Source organism: Diceros bicornis, chromosome 11, assembly GCF_020826845.1.
Source record: "Diceros bicornis minor isolate mBicDic1 chromosome 11, mDicBic1.mat.cur, whole genome shotgun sequence".
Classification (NCBI taxonomy): Eukaryota; Metazoa; Chordata; class Mammalia; order Perissodactyla; family Rhinocerotidae; genus Diceros; species Diceros bicornis.
The window spans coordinates 61161466-61180773 of record NC_080750.1 but is presented as its reverse complement, the minus strand read 5'-3'; the positions used below and the strand labels follow the sequence as shown (position 1 = coordinate 61180773).

General features: G+C 36.1%; 1 protein-coding gene across 2 annotated transcripts in view; it reads left to right on the top strand.

The window, feature by feature from the left end:
- GLRA3 (glycine receptor alpha 3) overlaps nt 1-19308 on the top strand; it is a 178997-nt gene that overhangs the window by 146789 nt on the left and 12900 nt on the right. Inside the window, exons 8-9 of one of the 2 annotated variants that reach the window (XM_058549792.1) lie at nt 14401-14544; nt 16839-16883. In XM_058549792.1, the coding sequence (XP_058405775.1) occupies nt 14401-14544; nt 16839-16883 (189 nt within the window). The remainder of the gene's footprint in view (nt 1-14400; nt 14545-16838; nt 16884-19308) is intronic. The other variant, XM_058549793.1, reaches the window with a different exon arrangement.

Genomic DNA, 19308 nt, shown 5'->3' with positions numbered 1-19308 from the left:
TACAGGTGGAGAAGCAATCCTTCTTGGGAGAATTAGGTTTTAATCAGGAGTGAAAGAGAGGATAGTAATAATCATTCAATTATTTTTGAGTATATATTTGATATATACTAATACCTAGTTAAGATGTTGGCACAGAGGGAATTATATTTTTTATTAAGTATGGGAATGGGTATGAATAGAGAAAATCAGTAGAGGGGACAAAACATCATTTTAATTTGGAAACTACAGGTTCTAGAAAGAATCCACATCAGGGAACTCTGGGAATATCTTGGGTACACAGCAATATACCTTCCCTTTCTTTTCTGCTTCTCAAGATTATTTCCTATTAGAGACCTACTCCCATCGTTTTTTTTCATTCTGTTTCATAAGGACCAGCTTTGGTGCATGTTTTCTGTTTTGTATCATCTGCAGAAGTACACAAGTATCACCATGTACACACTAGTTTATCTTTTAAAAATGAGCTTCAAACCTATTATCACATCAGAGACTTTTGATCTTAGCATGTTAAACAAACAGATGTGTGTGTGCATGCACACACACACACACATTCACCCACCCAGAAACAACTTTGGCAGAAGTGAGGGAACCTCTGGATTCCAAGTTCATTCAAACCCTAGCTCTTAACACAATATATTATGAGATTTATGGGGCTATAGGGACTGTTTCAATGCAGTTAGGTTGCAATTATTCTGTGTAAATAACAGTACCCAAGTCTCAATGGTTTACCACATTTATTCTTTCTCAGAGGCCTGTGAGTTACCTGTGTCTCTTCTGGGCTCATCAGAGATTGGCTAACTTAGGATGGGCTTGGATCTAGGCTGCAGAGTTGGCTCAGGTCTGCTCCCTGTGTCTCCCCGTTTTGGGACTGCAGCTACTGGTAGCAGGCTCTTTCCACGGAGAAGTGCAGGAAAGCAAGAAGGCGAGCAGAAACATGCAAAGTTTTTGCTCAAAATTGGCACACAGCCACTTCTGTTCTCATTCCATAAATCATACTAGTCTCCTAGCCAAACCCAAAGTCCAGGGGGGTGGGGAGTGTACTCCACCCACAGGGAAGCCTTGGAGAGAAAGGAGGAAAAAAGGGATTATGAACAAACAATCTTATCTACCTCCAGGACAATGATTTGCTAAAACTTTGTCTCCTTTCTTAGACCAGTCTCTGCCATATTAGTAAACACTTAAGAAAACAGGAGGGGAAGAAGGGATAAAAGAGAGGAAAGAGGGAGAAATCCCTGGAAGATTCTGTGTGGATTTCTCCCACTCCGCCCCCACCGCTGTGGCTATCTCATTCAGAACAGAGCTACTAATCATTAAAAAATAAGAAACCTTTGAAATGTCCAAAGTGGCTAATCAACTAAATATTTCAAAAAATCTCAGAAGCCTGTAGCCTATGAAAATTGCAAATTCTGCGCCAAAAGCTGTTTATCCTGAACAATGTCTTCTCAATTTTTTCCTCATTTATTTGTCTGTGAAACCCCCCAGAAGTAGCTTTTTGAGAGGACAAACTGTCTTTTAGGTATTTCTATCCTCAGAGCCTAAATCAGTACATAATATGTGTCTATTGAGTAAATATTATGCTGATATTTAAAGACAATGTGAGCTTTTAAACATTTACTTAGTACTTAGTCTTAACTTGAAAAGCAAGAATTTGTCATTTTTTTCACCTCTCCCTAAAGAGAATGTAAAAACTCAATTGAATCACTCTTTACTTGTGCAGAACCTTATTTTTGCTCTGAGAATCACCAAATTAATGAAAAAGAATTTAAATATAGCATATATCTACCTTACAGTACAATAAAAACAGTGGTTCTTAGAAAACCTAACAAAGATAGCTTTCATATCAAGTTTTTATTCTTCATAAAGATGCCAACTATAGAAGTGGTTACAACTATTAGAAATGTAAATTGAACTGTTATATTTTTATTTAGATACCATGATTGTGTGGGCATGCAAAGATCTATATGTGGCATTACACTAAAAAACACAGGGGATGGGAAGAAAAATGAAGAATTTGTATTCACTATTGTATTCTTATCTAATTAGTTCTCATTCTTCTCAAAAAGTATGTTCTCATTCTTCTCAAAAATATACCCTGCAGGGGCTGGCCCCATGGCACAACAATTAAGTGCGCGCGCTCTGCTGCTGGCAGCCCAGGTTTGGACCCCGGGTGTGCACCAATGCACCATTTGTCAGGCCATACTGTGGTGGCGTCCCATATAAAGTGGAGGAAGATGGGCACAGATGTTAGCCCAGTGCCAGTCTTCCTCAGCAAAAAGGGGAGGATTGGCATGGATGTTAGCTCAGGGCTGATCTTCCTCACAAAAAAAATTAAAAAATATATACCCTGAAGTTTTAAAGGAAAGTTGTAAACGTTAGCAATAATGTAAATGAAGGAGAGGGGGCTACATAATAATCAGATTTTTCTATTAATATAGCAATTAATAACTATTACTGTCAGTAATGTTTTGGTCCTCACCATTTAAATATAAGATTCTAATATCTATTCAAGATATAGTTAACTAAAATTACTTCAAGTTCAGTACAAATATGATGCAAGTGGGGTCTTTTTTAATTTATTAATGTAACAAAATATTCAATAAGTAAATTTAAATTTATAATACAATATTTGATGTGAGCAATATATTTAACTTAATCTTTTAAAATTTTCATTGAACATACAATAATTTCATTCCATATTACATTTTCTTGGGGGAAAAAAGTGCACAGAAAATGAAAGAATTATTTATTCATACCATTTTTGTTAAAATCACAAGATATAATGCATGTGAATGTCATCCAATTTTATTAGTGTTTTATCTATTATCTGTAAGTACATAATTCCTAACCATAGGTGGATCCTATAATATGAAGAATAGAAATTGACAGATATCTCTGGTTCTACATTTGATCTTGGAACTTACATTTACTAGGCTTACTAGATCTCATCAAACTGAAACTTAACGATTATCAAGCATGTCCTCTGTAGTTGACATAGAGACAGAGTCACTGCATCAATTCTTAAATCTGAGAGCACAGTTAGGAAAACGTATATGATCAAATTACAAAGTTTAAAATTTTTTTGAAATGACGTAATACAATGGCTTTGGCATCAAACTAAATTTAAAAACAAAAGATATATACGCAACTTTGAGATATTTTTACCTAAATAATGTCTTAAACTCCCTTTAGTGCATTCACATATATTGTAGAATCGTATCACAAACCCTCCTGACAGACAAAAATGGACATAAAACTCCCCTTTCACCAGTGGAACAAAGAATTTGGTCCTACAAATGGGTCAAGAAGATGTGGTATATATATACAATGGAATACTACTCAGCCATAAGAAACGATGAAATCCAGCCATTTGTGCCAACATGGATGGACATTTAGGGTATTATGCTAAGCAAAATAAGTCAAAGGGAGAAGGTCAAATACTGTATGATCTCGCTCCTAAGTAGAAGATAATAGCAACAACAAACACGTAGAGACAGAGATTGGATCGGTGGTTACCAGAGGGAAAGGGGATAGGAAGGAGGACAAAAGGGATGATTAGGCACATGTGTGTGGTGATGGGTTGTAATTTGTCTTTGGGTGGTGAACATGATGTAATCTATGCAGAAATAGAAGTATAATGATGTACACCTGAAATTTATACAATGTTATAAACCAATGTTACCACAATAAAATAAATAAATAAATAAATTTTTTAAATTAAATAAATAAAAATAAAGGTTACCAAACAGTTAAAAAAAAAAAAAAAAGACGACTTTGGTCCTAAAATCAGTGTTGAAGAGCACCTTATAGGCTTATCTGTCTTCATAATTCCTGTTTGAATTTATAAATTAAGATCTTAGATCTCAGGAAAAAAGAGAATAGGAAGGTGCATGGTTACAATAAGGATGATGTTGCAGAAATGCAAAACCCCCAATACAAAACTGCAGAGGAGAGAGAAGTCACAACTATAATTCAACTTTAACTGAGCAAGTTAAAAAAGATATGTTAAGAAATGCCAGCAACTAATAGCACGCATCTAAAAAGCATTTCCAGCAACATCTAGATTTTATGGTTTCATCTAAGTGTTAAACATAAGAGTCATGTCCTATAGAAAAGACAGTGGAAAAATCCCGTAACTGAAGCAGAAGTCAGAGGTGACTGGGTGACCTTTCAAAATCCCTTAGCCTTTTTTACTGCACGTTTCCTATCTGGTGACTGCAGGAATTGGTCAAGTTCATCCCTTTGGAAATAATGTAGCTCTGCTATTACGATTCTCTGTTACATTTCACCTCTTAAAATAAAAATATTTATGTGAAAAATAAATATTGTGTTTAAAGCATCATTCATTTATTAAGAGTTGTGAGGATCATAATCAGTATGAACGTGACATCAGTGGGACTCTGCTGTTGTGAGGTGCCCCCCAGGATGATAAACGTCAAAGCTCATAAAATTCCATGCGGTGTGACTCACTGCCTAGTGCCCCAAGAAAACAGTCCTCCAGAAGGTTCCTTTTGCTTTTTCAATATCAGCTTCATCCCACTTCAACACCTGTTTTTAAAACATTGTTTATTCTTTTCCTTTGGTCTTATTCCATTCTCTCGCTGGCTTTAGGTCTTAAATAAAGCTCAAAATCATTTGAGACTAATATTTTTTCCTATAAACATTACAAAATGCAAAATTCTTATACAGGTTTTACACTAGGGAGAAATGTAGGATTAAGTGTACTACAATTTGGATTTTATAAAACCAAAGATTAGCAAATAGGCAATGTGATACAAAATAAAATCCCTAGAAAAAAGCCATGACACAAGCAGGAAATTTTTCAGCATATCTCAGAGAAAAAGCATTTACCTCTAGGCTTGAGTCACCTGCCTCAATTCTACAGTCAGAATTACCCATCACAGTTTGACAATTCTAAGGAACTGGGAGAATCCAGTAGGATTGACTCATTCAAGACAGAACAAATTACTGTATTCAAAGGTCTATTTCAGCTATCAAAAGCAATACACTGGGATGTTTTGTTATACCTTTTTCAGATAAAAAGCAAATTTAGATTGAGAAAAGAATTGACAAAATATTCACTCTCAAGTGGTTCCTGGAAAACTAACCATATAGAGTGCCTACATGTCAGTTTGCATGAGATTTTGTGATTCAAACTCCAGGTTCTTGTTTAATCACTTTCTTGTTCTTAAAAGCTGTGCTGCTTGTAAATGCATTATAAATTTCTATTTCTAGAAACTATTCATTAATAGTAGTCTGGGTTATAATTTATAATTTAGTAAGTATAATTTACTATAATTTAGTAGTCTGGGTTATAATATAATAAATATTTACCAGTTAATGCACTGTCATCAATGAGCTATGGTACAGGACAGTATTGGTCCTGAGGCAATCCTTTTGACCACTTGTCTAGAGTAAGGTAAGGCCATGTATCTTATCAGGCCTCCTGACTACAGCATATGGTGCCATACTTATAATATAGCTCACCCAATGTACTCATAAAGGAATATAATCTAAAATCGCTGCTATTCAACAATCTTACCAAAAGCTAGCGTAAAAGTGAATTTATTTATGAAGGATTGCTTGAAATATATGCAACTCATCGTTTCCTCTGAATCAGGGAGCACGAAATCAAATGGCTTCAGAGGGCATATGCACAAATAAGGGAACAAAGTGGTCTCGTATAATTGATAAAGGATGGGTATAAGTACTTGAGTTACCTGTTGAGGTGCATTCCATACTTAGAAGCATATTCTTTTTTTTTCTGAGACACTGTGCCGTGCAAGCAAACTCATTCTCATGCCCGAATTTGGCTTGCAGCCTTGCCTGTCTTTACTCTCCACCATCTAGATGATCTATTTTCTGTCCTAGATTAAGGTAGTACTTCCAAGCACTACCTGAACTCTATTTTTTGTACCCCCTATGATTGATTCTAATGAACTCTGACCTGACACTATAGTTTGAGGAATTTGGGCTAAAGCTCAGGGGAAGTTTCTTTTTCTATGCCACACTCTAACTAATTAACAGCTCCTTTCTATAAAACAGTGAATTTTGCTCTTTAACAATGCTGCTTTCATTTTCTATTCAAGATATCCTACAGTGATCAGATTGTAATCCACACTTGTCCTCAATCTTGTACTCGTAGGGTCCTTATTTTTGTTTCAAAAGTACAAATAGTAGAAATTTCTCCACCCTCACTGCCTCTGCCACTCACGTGGCTTTTTCGCCCTTTCAGGTGTGTGGTGGGTCTGTACCTCTCCCTTCTCTTGTTGTCAGGCTGCCTGTGAGTAGTTCTGGTAATGAGTTTTGAGCACAGTGACCTGTGCCACTTCTAGCCTGAAGGATTTATTACCAAACGTGAGACCCATCAGTGCCCTGGTTTTCCTCTGCTATGGCTGCTGCCAGTGTTCCAGATAGTGATCGCCCCATCAGCTGAGGTCACAGTGAGGATGACAATGACAACACTCGTCCAGAGTCACCATTCAACTCAAAGTGGACATAGAGTGTCCTTTGTTGTTTCAAGCCAGTGAGATTTGGGGATTGTTTGTTACTGTATTATATCCTAGCTTGACTCCTCCTTATACCCACTTCTTTGTATCATCAGAAAGGTGGATGTAAAGAAATCCATGCTTAGGCAAGCTCCTTGAACATGACTGCTTCCCAGAGCCACAGGCACTTCATTCCAATCTTTATAACCAGGATGATTAATAATGATAAAATCCAATATGTGGACACAAGAAGCAGACTTTCTCTATTTTCTAATGATAACATTGCAAAGTAGAATGAATGAGTAATTTTTCTGGAAAAACAATGACATAAGAAGTCTAAGGAACATATGATGCTTATATTCCTTTCCCTACATTATAAAACTTGTTTTTTAGAATTAAAAAAACAAGGCCTTGCAGTAACCTAGCTCTGCACACTCCAATGATAATTTATCAAGCTGATCTCTTCCTAGGTTATCACATGGCAAGTAGGCAATGGGCTCCCAGGTCTCAAAACACTTCATTATAATTAATATAAGAATGCTGTTGATGGGACTTCATTGTATTTCAGAGGATAAAATGTTTCCCTGATCTAGTTTAGCTTCCCCAGAGCAACTAGTTTGGTTTTATGTGGTAAATACAGTGCTCATGGCTCCTTTTCTACATTGTCTGCTAGGAAGGTGATTGTCAGATTTTAGGATCAGAACCAGCAAATACAGAGGACCTTACAATATGTATTTTGTGTACTGAGTTCACTCTTAACTATCAGATAAAAGCTAATATTAAGCTAGACTATTAAGATATAGAGAGTTATTCCTACTTAGTGTGTTCACAGTTGTTAAATTGCAGTGGTAGCTTAAACAGAAGCAGCCTAATAACTAGGTGATATAGAATAGTGGTTAAGTTTATGGGCTCTGGAGTTGGATTAGTTGTATTCACATCCTAGCTTTGCAACTTGGTAGCTGTCTTTGTCCGTTCAGATTGCTATAACAGAATACCATAGACGGGGTGGCTTATAGACAACAGAAATTTATTTCTCACAGTTCTGAGCCTGGGAAGTCCAAGTTCAAGGTACTGGCAGATTCAGTGTCTGGTGAGAGCCCGCTTCCTGGTTCATAGATGGCCATCTTCTCACTGTGTCCTCTCATGGTGGAAGGGGTGAGGGAGCTCTCTGAGGTTCTTTTTATAAGGGCACTAATCCCATTCATGAGGACTCTGCCCTCATGACCTAATCACTTCCCAAAGCCCACACCTCCTAACACCATGACCTTGGGGTTAGATTTCAACATCTGAATTTTGGAGGGACATATTTAGTCTACAGCAGTAGCTATGTGGCAAGTTATTTTACTGTCCTCTGTCTCCTCATCTTTAAAACGGGAATAGTTTCCTCAGTGCTTGTAAGGATTAAAAGTCTTACTTTGGACAATTTCTAAGAACATTCAGTAGTTCTACGGACACTACTAAACACATTTCCTGGCATGTTAATTATTATAATTATTTCTCAAATAATAAATGGCCAATGATTACAAGTCACTCCATATGGGTCAATGAATTCAACATTATCTGAGAGCCTGTAGTATAAGAAACACTGTGCTAGGTCCTATAAATTACAAAGATGCATAAGATCTGGCCCTTGTCTTAGCTCATGGGATATACTAGCCTAAAAGGAGAAAGATACATAAATGGATAATGTCAGCACGTAGGGCAAGGTCAACAAGAAGATGAATTATTTAGTGTTTGCTATCAAAGCATACTTTGTTAAAATATCAGTATAGACATTTCACCTTGAAGTCTTCAAGAACATACTCATTTTTTCATCCCTCTAACCAAACTTTTTGGAAAATAGAAAGCATTTAGGGATTGCGGAATACAGTAATTAACTGAAGGTGAGACATTCAAGTGGTATCATCCAGCAGTCACCTTGTAGGAACTACTTCCAAATAAATATGATTACAATTGTAATGAGTGATCTGAGAAAGGGGTTCTATGAGGAAAGTGGAGGTAGGAAGGTAAGAAGGGCTGTCCTGGTCTGGGCGTTTGGAGGTTTCCCTGGGAATGTGGCTTTTAAGCTGACTCCTGAAGGATAAACAGCAGTTACTCAAAAGAAGGAGTGTTCCAGACAGAAGTAATAGGGAGCACAAAGCTGCTGAGGCAGGATAGAGCTTGTCAATCGCTTTCAAGTTCCAAGAACTAAAGGAAGGATAGTATAATCAGAGCATAATAAGCAAGTAAGAAAGTGACATAAGGTGGTAATTATCACATACTGAAAGAGGCCTTCACTGACCATCCCCATCTAACACAGCACCCTTCGCCCTGTCCTTCTCTTCCCATTACCCTATTGTAGTTTCTTTATTGCACTTCTCTTAAATTATCTTTATTTACGTATTTATTTTTTATTGCATGTTTTCCCCAACTTAAATGTAAGTTCCCTTAAAGATGGATCTTGGCTGTCTTACTCATCTCCGTAACTACAACACTAAGAACAGCACTTGGGTACATCAATGGTGTTCACTAAATGTTGCATGGAAAAAAAAAAATGAATGAATGCATGTGGTAAGAGAAGTAAGCTGGTGGCCAATCACACAGGGCTTTAAACACCATAAGACAGATGTTGGATTTTAAACTAATGGAAAGTAAATGAAGAGTTTTAAGTAGAAGGAGAGGCAATCAGATTTGCACTTAAAAATAATCACTATTTGTTGTGCCAAGGATAGATTTAAGAGACTGATAAACAGATGATATTAATGTGATGGCGGTAGGAGAGGACTGAAAATGATAAATTTGAGAAATAGCAAGAAAATATAGTTACCTATAACTATAGGGTCTTTGATATGAGGGAGTGAGAAGACTCCTGGGTTTGGGGTTGAACCACTCAAACAGAGTGCAGACCTTTAAAGAGAAGGCAGAGGCAGCTGTGTTTTCTTTGCTGTTTTTTGAGGGAAGTTTGGTAGAGATTCATAGTTTTTTTTTAGTCAGATAGTCAGATTAAGTTTGAGGAGCATGAAACATCCAAAAGGTGCTGTCAAGTAAGATCCTGGCTAGAGAAAGGTCTAGTCAGGAAATAGAGATTTGGGGTTCATGAGGAGAGAAGAGGAATTGAATCCATGGTAATAGATAAAGTCCACTAGTGAGAAGTTTCAGAGTGAGAACAGAAGAGGCGCCAGCCATATCCCAAAGGAAGAAGGGTCCACAAAGTAGAGTGGCGTAGAGTGGAGGGAGGGAAACCTGTAGAACATGAGTCACAGGAGCCATGGGAAGAGCATGATCAAGAGGAAGCAGTCTTCCACAGGGTGGCTTTGGAGTGGCTTCCAGGACAAAGGGCCTCCTGACTGGTGCATCTAATGAGTAAACATTTAGGTTTTATTTTCTCATACCATTGTATTCAAGGAGTAATACTAAGGAGAGATTGTTGCTTAAAATAGAATCAGGGTTCCAACAGCACAATGGATGATGGGACTGTTGGCAAGGTGGTCCAGAGGAATGAACTAGATTGCGATGTGACTGCCCCAAAGGACAGCAGGCAGTAGGGGGTGGAAAGAAGTGATAATTCTGAATCACACGGGGAGTATGTTGTATGTCATGAGTGTGTTGTGATTGTGCTGGAGTAAGAACTACTGTCTTTATTTTAGAGTTACTAGCCTTAAATTTCCAAACTTCCCAGGCCCTCTGTTTGCTGTACTTGGCAGAGAGGGTGCTGGAGGAGAAAAAGAGTTGAAATTGTTGAAGAGAGTCAGAGGAGAGGATCAGGAAAGGCTTTTAAAGCTCCGTACTCGAGAGCTGTTCACAATGAGCAGAACCCTGAAAGGCACAAATGATGTTTGCCTATGTCTGTTGTCATTGAAAACGTTCATTGGATTAATATGGAAATTAAATTTCTGCTTTAATCTCTTTGGTTCATGTCATTATAGATTCAGGTTGTTAAAGAATGCGCACATACTTTATGAGTCATATTCTTCCAGGAATGGTGTAGCTTGAGACAGTGCCTTTGAAAGCTGTATTACATCTTCCAGGACTGTATGTATTTGAGGGCAGCCAGAAATTTCTGGCATAATTACAGAACATATGAGATTTAAATCTATACAAACAGATGGACACTAGCATGGGGTTAAATAAAACAGAGGCATATTTCTCCTTGCTCAATAGAGATCATTCTGATCAGCAACACTCATACATAAGATACAGGAGGTGATGCAGAGGGTTCCTTTGTTGGCATATTTCATTTGTAAGTTGACACCATTGGAAGTGTCAAGAAATGACCTCTTTTTAAAAGAAAATCGATCTAATCCAAGGTATTAACGGAGCATCATTCCAAAAAGTGAATCTCCATATGAATCATCTCTGATTCACTCTTCCCCATATTTTAACATTTTATACCTTCATTCATCTGCCCATTCAATCAGCAACTATGTACACATGTGCCAAACACTATTGTGATGGCGAACAAAACAGAGATGCCATCTGCCCTTCAAGAGTTCACACTCTAAACAGAATGAGAACAAGAAATAAGCAATTACAATGCAACATGCTCAGGTAAGCACAGATGCCATAGGATTCTGAATCAGACCTGGGCAAATTCTAGCCTGAGACCTGAAGGGCCAACTGGGAAAGGTGAGAGGGAGGTTTTTTCTTACTTTATTTGCTGCTCCCTCCACCATAACTTTCCCCCAAATTTTGAGCCACTTCCCATTTTAAAACATAATCTAACTTTGACTAAGCTTTCCACAGGCTGACATTTGACAAAAATAACTTCACTAAATATTAAGGATGATAAGAAAGAAAAAAACATAGAAGATACAAACAGCATAAAAACAGTCAAGTTTCCAAAGTGTAAGGTTTTGATCCTCAAGATAACTTTTGCTGGGTCCAAAGAGGTAGTTAGTGCATCTTTTCTTGCATCTAGCCTGGCCCTCTGCTCTCCTGGATCCACATCTTCTTGGGGAAGGGACATTTATTTCTATCAGTGGGGAAGCAAACTTCTAGGTAATTGTCCATTTCCCAGGGAAACCTGGAAAAAAAATACTTCTCATCAACATCTCTCATTCTTAATTCTAATTCTCGGCAAATGAGAGAATTTTTTTTTCCACACGTCTAAGATATGCAACAAAATGAATTATCTCATGCTCACTCCGCAAAAGGTAATGATTTTACTGATATTGCTTGCATGGTATAACACTTTGTGTAGTACATACACATATACCATAAGAAAGGACAATAAAACTCAAAGTAAACTTTCATCCTTGAGCAATTGACGTGTACAGCAATATTTGTTCAATTACAACCTCAAATCACTGCCCCATTAACCTGAAAGCAATATTAAAGCAGTTTCTTAAAGCTTACTGAATTTTTCCCTCCAAAGGTCTTAGATCCATATGAGTCTGTTTCTAGGAAATAAGGGCCTATCTCTTCCTTTACTCTTCCCTTCCTTTCACCTATTGTTGTGTTTTTTTTTCTTAAAAATAATAATTTTTAAAGTTCTCTGTTCTTTCTGTTCTTTTCCCTTTCTTTCTCTTTTCTCCCTTTCCTTTGAGGTGACAGGAGACAGAAAGACCCTGTGGAGCTAAGGAGGTGGTTAGGGTCAACGACCCTGGCTGGGGCTGGTGAGACCAGCGTCCAGGAGTGAAGAAGATGGTCGGGACTGAGGTAGCCAGTGGGGCCCTCAGGTGTGGTGCCAGAACCAATGAGGCAGCTGGGGCCAACGGGGCTCAGGCTGGGAGTGGCCAGCAGAACTAAGATATTAGTTATATACAGGGAGAATAATCAAATACATGTTGAAGATAATGGGAGCCACTTTTCTCACTGTCAGAAAAAGGGTATATATGGAAAGGGTAAAGGCTAGAATGAACCCTGGGGCATAGAATTGGAACTTCAAATAGCAGCGTGAATTCATGTTTTAAATATCAACAGAGAGATAGAGGATAGATAGATAGATAGATAGATAGATAGATGATAGATATGTTTTGTATGTATATGTGTGTGTGTGTATATATATATATATTACATAATTTTACAGTCATGCACCGCATAACAATGTTTCAGTCAGCAACGAACCACATATACAATGGTGGTCCCATAAGATTAGTACCATATAGCCTAGGTGTGTAGTAGGCTATACCATCTAGGTTTATGTAAGTACACTCTATGATGTTTGTACAATTATGAAATTGCCTAACCATGCATTTCTTAGAATGCATCCCCATCAGTAAGTGACACATGACTACATATTATTATATAAAAGTATATAATTATATATAATATATAATTATAAAATTATATTACATGATATATGTCTTATATATATGTCATATAGAGATAGATAGATAGATAGACAGATAGATAAAATTCCTAGCTCTGTCTGCTAAGAGGGCCTAGAAGCAGTGGCACCCAGGAAGCGATGAGCATATCTAGTGTCCAGATCTTGGTTTCTAAAAGCTGTTCTCCACTAAAGAAAGAATTCTTGGACAAAGGGCTCAGTCAAGGACTGGAACAGGAAAAGTACAAGAGGAATCTGGAATACCTTGTGCCTGAAAGTAAGGAAGTATCAAATCATGATGGAGACTTGCCAAAAGGATATATGGGCTAACTTCTAGGGGCTCCTACTGACCCAATCTGGATAATGTGAATAGTGATGTTAATGTATTATAACCCATTGAACAAAACCATTATTCATTAGTCAATATGAAATATATAAATAAATAAATGGATAAACAAATGTGGCAGACAGAAACTTTCCAGTAATTACTATATAATGCTAACTAATAAATGTAGATGAAATGATAGAATTAGAAAATCACCATTTGGAAACCACCATTTTACTAATGGATTCAGGCAAGCATCATCAGTGTCTAGAGAGTGCAAGTTTAAAGAGTAACAGGATATTTATGTAGTTTCAAATCATCCCCACACGAAGGCAAACTAGTAACTTTATAGTGGAGAAACCTAGTAGACAACACCTTAACCAACTGATCAACAAGTGCCTCCTGATCTGATACACTGTGAAGAACAAGGCATCACTGTTCCTATTAAAATCCCATAACCTGAGTCTAAAATAAGGAAATATCAGATAAACCAAAGCAAGGGACGCTCAAAAAATAATTGGTCTGCATTTATCCAAAATATCAAGGTCACAAAAGATAAGGAAAGACCGAGCAAATGTTCCACATTGAAGACTAAAGAGATATGATGACAAAATGCAACACATAATTCTAGGTTAAATCCTGGACTGGAAGAAAAAAATGTTTTTCTGCTAAAAAGGGCATTATTAGAACAATTGGTGAAATGGGAATGGGTTTTTAGGATTAGATGACAGTATTTTATCAATGTTAATTGATAAAATTAACTCAAATTAACTTAAATTAATTAGCGCAAATTGCGCTCGAATAGTTCAGGGAGAAAAACATATAGATACAGATATAAACATAGATATATGGATAGACAAATGTGACCAAATGTTTACAACTAGGGAACTTGGAAGTTCTTTTTACTATTCATGCAACATGTCTATAAGGTTAAAATTATTTCAAAATAGTAAACATTTTTAATGAAGAAAATATGGAACTAAAAGGTTAATAGCATTATCTATATTTCAATGTTACTTCATACTTTTCAAGCATTATACTATATTACCTTGAAGGTAAAATTATATTTCATCTTATTTTTTTCTTTCACATGTTTGGGCCAGTCCCTCATTTGAAAAACAATTTTGGCAAAAATACACAAGTTTTAATATTCAACTAACATATAAAACTTGCAAAATTAATTTCTGAAAAATTCTTATTAAGTAAAAAAATATTGGAGTCATTTTCCTTTTTTTTTTTAAGCTGATATATAAATGGTATAATTTAGAATCAGACATTGTTTTTTTCTCAATGGGAATAACAATACAAGTCAATTTTCTCCCTCCCTCTCTCTCTTTCTCGGCTAGGTTTCATATGTCAAAGCTATTGACATTTGGATGGCAGTATGCCTCCTTTTTGTGTTTTCAGCACTTCTGGAATATGCAGCTGTAAATTTTGTATCAAGACAACACAAAGAACTTCTGAGATTTCGACGAAAGAGAAAGAATAAGGTAAGCGATTAAATGGGTTGGGTTTGCTGGGATGCTGATTTTCACTGGAAAGTGAATTTGTTATATTTGATAAGGGTGTACAGGGAGGAAATGGAGACTGGGGACTAAATGATATGATATTCCTTTGGTTTTGTCAAACTGAAACTTAACTTGTCAAAAATAGCTTCAGGGAGAAAATGGTGACATCTACCTATACTTTACAGACTGTATCTGTTGACATGAGAGCTTTATCAGCTTCCTTCTAATGTACTTCCTGGAACAACACCATTTTTTCCTTCAATTAACAAAATATATCACTTCCCACTTGCAGTGTTTCTGGTGATTTTACTTGACATAAGTCATCAAATAGAAAGATTAAAGTTGTCCTTTTATAGAAATGATTATTTTAATTCTTTTCATCAAATATTACCTATTTGTTAATAGTATAATGTTCGTGTAAAACTATGTGGTCTCTTTTTTATGCATACTTTCATATTTTTAAGACATTTCTTCTGAATCCCCATGGGAAACACAATAAGGTGCTATTTTTGCCTTGCTGTCACCTGTTAAATGAAACCAGAAGAAATTTTATTTAGAACATCTTTGGGATACCACAGGAAGTTGTAGAAGTAATCTCCTGATTGGATTTGGATGTACAGAATGGGTTTGTTCCCCTCTATTAAGACTTGTAATGTCATCTCTCTTTACATGCACACAGTTTTGATCAACCTCCCTTCCTTTTCTGTAAGGGAGAGTTTCTATTGACTGGCATATCTGTGAGTTTACATCTTTTGATGTGAATGTGCCAACTGACATTTTAAAAGCAAATGGACTCGTAAGCAATAGAGAAATATCAAAGTTGTATACAACAGCAGAAATTGTGGCCAGAATCCAATATAGTGAATCATTTAAGTCAAAACATACTCAAATCTTAAAAATAATAATCTGGTTCATATAGTGTCCATTTTAAGGATTTTGAAAGGATTTAACTTTTTTAAAGATTCCTTATAGTTTCTGAATTACTGACTGCAATTTATGTATTCATAAAACTTTTTTTTAAAGCGCTAAGCCATGATCTCTCAGTGCTGAGCCTACTTACATTAGATGTATTCTAAAGCAGTGACATCATGTCTAATTTACCTCCCAGAATCATCACGTGCTCCAATAAATACCCAATTCACAAGAGCATGGAACAAACATCAGCCTTGCGATACTCTGAGTAATACGTTGAACAAAAAACAATGCTAGAGCTTGAATTTGATCAAATTGTTACAAAAATAAAAGTATATCATTTGTATGTTGAAACATATTTTGATAGGGAGGTAACTTTTCTTTATCTCCTTCCCCACACCACACCCCAGTCTATTGGTTTCCTTATACTTTCCTCTTTCTTTCTTACTCTCCCTCTCTCTCTCTTTCCTCTGTTTCTTTCTCCCTCCTTACTGCCTACTTGCTCCCCCTTTCTCTCATGATACCTGGCACTGCCTGAAACACAAGACACAAAACACAAGACAAAAAGTTCTGTATCACAGGGGTGAAGCTCTTTTCTTTCTTTCCCATTAATGACTGATAAAGACAATTTTTCCTTTTAATATCATTAATCAGAAGTAAGGTAATATTTATTTCCTCCTCTCATTTTGGTTTGCTTTTTCACTTTTATTTTCCATTTCTCTACCTTTCTCCTTCCTATATGATTCAGAATGTATCAACCACGTGTTGCAAACACTAGAAATGAGAAATATTATCTATGTGGTATCCACATAGGGGCTGAGAGCTCGGACATTTCCTACACCCACCACACATCCAACAGTCACAGTATCCAATGGATAACATAGTAGACTACAAGTTTAGATGCTCAATTCTGGTTCTTCCTTTTTATAAAATTACCCTTACCAAAGCAGCTCTTTATTCAGTGTTACCACCTACAAGAGTACCAAGATAAAAATATTTGACACCATTATTCTTTAGCTCACAGAAAGACAGCAAGATTAATTTTTCTAGTGATTTACACTCTAGGAAAATGTAGAAATGCAAAAAATAGTAATATCTTATTGTTTTTTAATCTCTAGTTGAAATATTCAGGGAGTAAATATTGTAATTAAGATTTAGTGTAGGGAAATATGTTTTGGGGTTTTTTTTAGTTCATTTCATACTTTGGGGGTGGATACCTTGCATATGTGAAAATCTATTAATTGATACATATGTATGTTAAAGTGATATGTGCAATTAAAACCAATTGTGCAATTATATTTAATCATATATGACTTGATTCTCTGGTTTCTCAATCCCTCCTGGTCCACTTTACCTTCCTACAGACAGAAGCTTTTGCATTGGAGAAGTTTTACCGTTTCTCAGACACGGTAAATTCATTTTCTTAACTCTAAGTAGAGGAATGTGGTCATCAGTAAAAAAGCAGACAGCATATTCTGCACCCAGGCAGTGTTTGGTGGGGAAACACACCCCTTGCATATTTAAAGCCAAACAACCGCCATCCTCCCCTTCAGCTAAGAAGGATACTCTCTTTCTAACAACTCCATTTGTCTTCCCTCATCAGTAAAAGTAGATTTAAATATTATCCTTCATCTTATTAATGAGTTATTTGATCAGTCAAAATGACGTTTAAATATCTTTTAGACAGAAATATCACATATGTCTTCTAATAGTCTCCATAGAAGAAATAATCATATGCTTTGACAAAATTAGTTTCAAAATAAATGGGAAATTTATTTATACAAACACGTTCTCAAAGCAGGTCCTCTTGCCAGAAAATAGAGACCTAAAAATAAGGCAAAATAAAATATTTTGTCTAGCCTATCTATCTTTAGGATTCGTTCTTAAAGTTAAGATATGTTGAGATGCTTTATGGTAAATGAATGATTTTGCCTTTGATAGTGGCATTCTTTAAAATGTTTGGTTAAAAAGAGATCGCAGGAACACCTGTCCAAGTATCATGGCTGAATATTTAGAAAGGTAAGCTACTATAGAGCATGTTGGTGGCTTGACTTGGTGGCCCATAATGTAGCACTCAATGATTGGATTTAAACATACCAAGGCCAGGATTTAACCTGGGAAATCACATACAAACAGTTCAGTCTACTAAACTAAAACTTCTGGGATAAAGTGTACTTGAAAATACCTCCCCAATTGGTAAGCCATGCTGTGGCGGCGTCCCATATAAAGTGGAGGAAGATAGGCACCGATGTTAGCCCAGGGCCGTCTTCCTCAGCAAAAAAAAAAAAAAGAGGAGGATTGGCGGATGTTAGCTCAGGGCTGATCTCCTCACAAAAAAAAAAAAAAAAAAAAAAATACCTCCCCAAATAATTCCACTGCACACCTCAGTTAAGAATAGACATAATGTTAGATGAATAGACAAAAGACATGATGTTAGATAAATATTGAAGTAGCAGATATCTAGACCTAGTATTATTTTAAAGCACTTATAAGTTTTCTTACATTATAATATATGATCACTCAACTATTTTTCTTTTTACTAAAGTTGAATATTTGTTCCCAACATAATTAGCCACTTCTTCATTTGTCATCCCTGAAAAAAAAATTTCACATAATTCAATTATTTTTACTTGATTATCTTAACTGTAAATTTAAAATTGTTTTAATTGCATTGAATTTGCATAATCACATTTAGTAGCCTCTTTGGGAGAGGAATATATTTAAATTTCCAATAACTAAACAGTTAGTGCTTATAGGAGCTTTAGTATAAAAGATATATATTTAATTAAAAATTGCTTTACAAAACAATGCAAAAAGAACTTTGATGAAAAGTCAAGTTTACCTCACCAAAAGTCAGTAAATACTTATTTTAAAAAAAGAAACGACATGGCAACACAAATTAATTTATTAGAAATTATATACACCCCATTTATATTTATAATATTCTAATCATCATGCAAATTTTGGGTTGATCATTTTGACTTTTTGAAAACTCTTTTCCTCAACCTAATAACTCTCTGGGCCAACTGAATTCATCATTTTAAAAACTGTGTATTTTGCTTAGAAAAAGTCTGAGCAATCTAAATCTTTAAATCAACATAATCAAAATGAGTCTAAATGTTGACCCAACGTACTTTATTTTCATGAGTACTGGTTTCCTGAGTGTTTCTTAGCACTCTAATCTGGCAGAGTAGGCAAAGTAAATCATTACAGAAAGTTTGTCACAACAAAGGACCTTACATTGATGTAAATATTATTCCTAGGAAAGTTCTAACCTGGTTCAGCATTGGCTTAGGCATTGCACATGATATTTTACACCTTACTTTTTCCTCTTAAGGTGTGAGAGAACCTTTCGTCTGTTGTGAAGGAATACAAGTTTGCTCCTGTATCTAAATTTCCCCACCCCACACTGTCATAGCCTGCTGTGTGCTGATTACCCACCGCACCTTGTCATAGATGCTTATCCCCAGCGCTGCGTGTGTGTAGATGTGTGCATGATATGAAAGTATTTTGATTAGAAGCTGCTCTTCCCATGTATGATGTCATTACTTTAGTCCTGGAGGGTTTTAAAGACATGCCAAAATATTTTTGAACACATGTTATTTGTTGAGAGATATGGATGATATGGAATTGCTTTAGTGCATTTCATGTAGCTTCTTCTGCATTGCAATGTAATGATGCAATGGTTTGCTGAGAGAATACACATTCGCACAGTATATTCCTACTTCTTATTGTATATTAATCAATATTTATATACACAAGTGAAATAAGAATGGGCCATTAATTCTAGATTTGAGAAATAGTGACAAAATTTCACCTTGCTAGGCACGATGG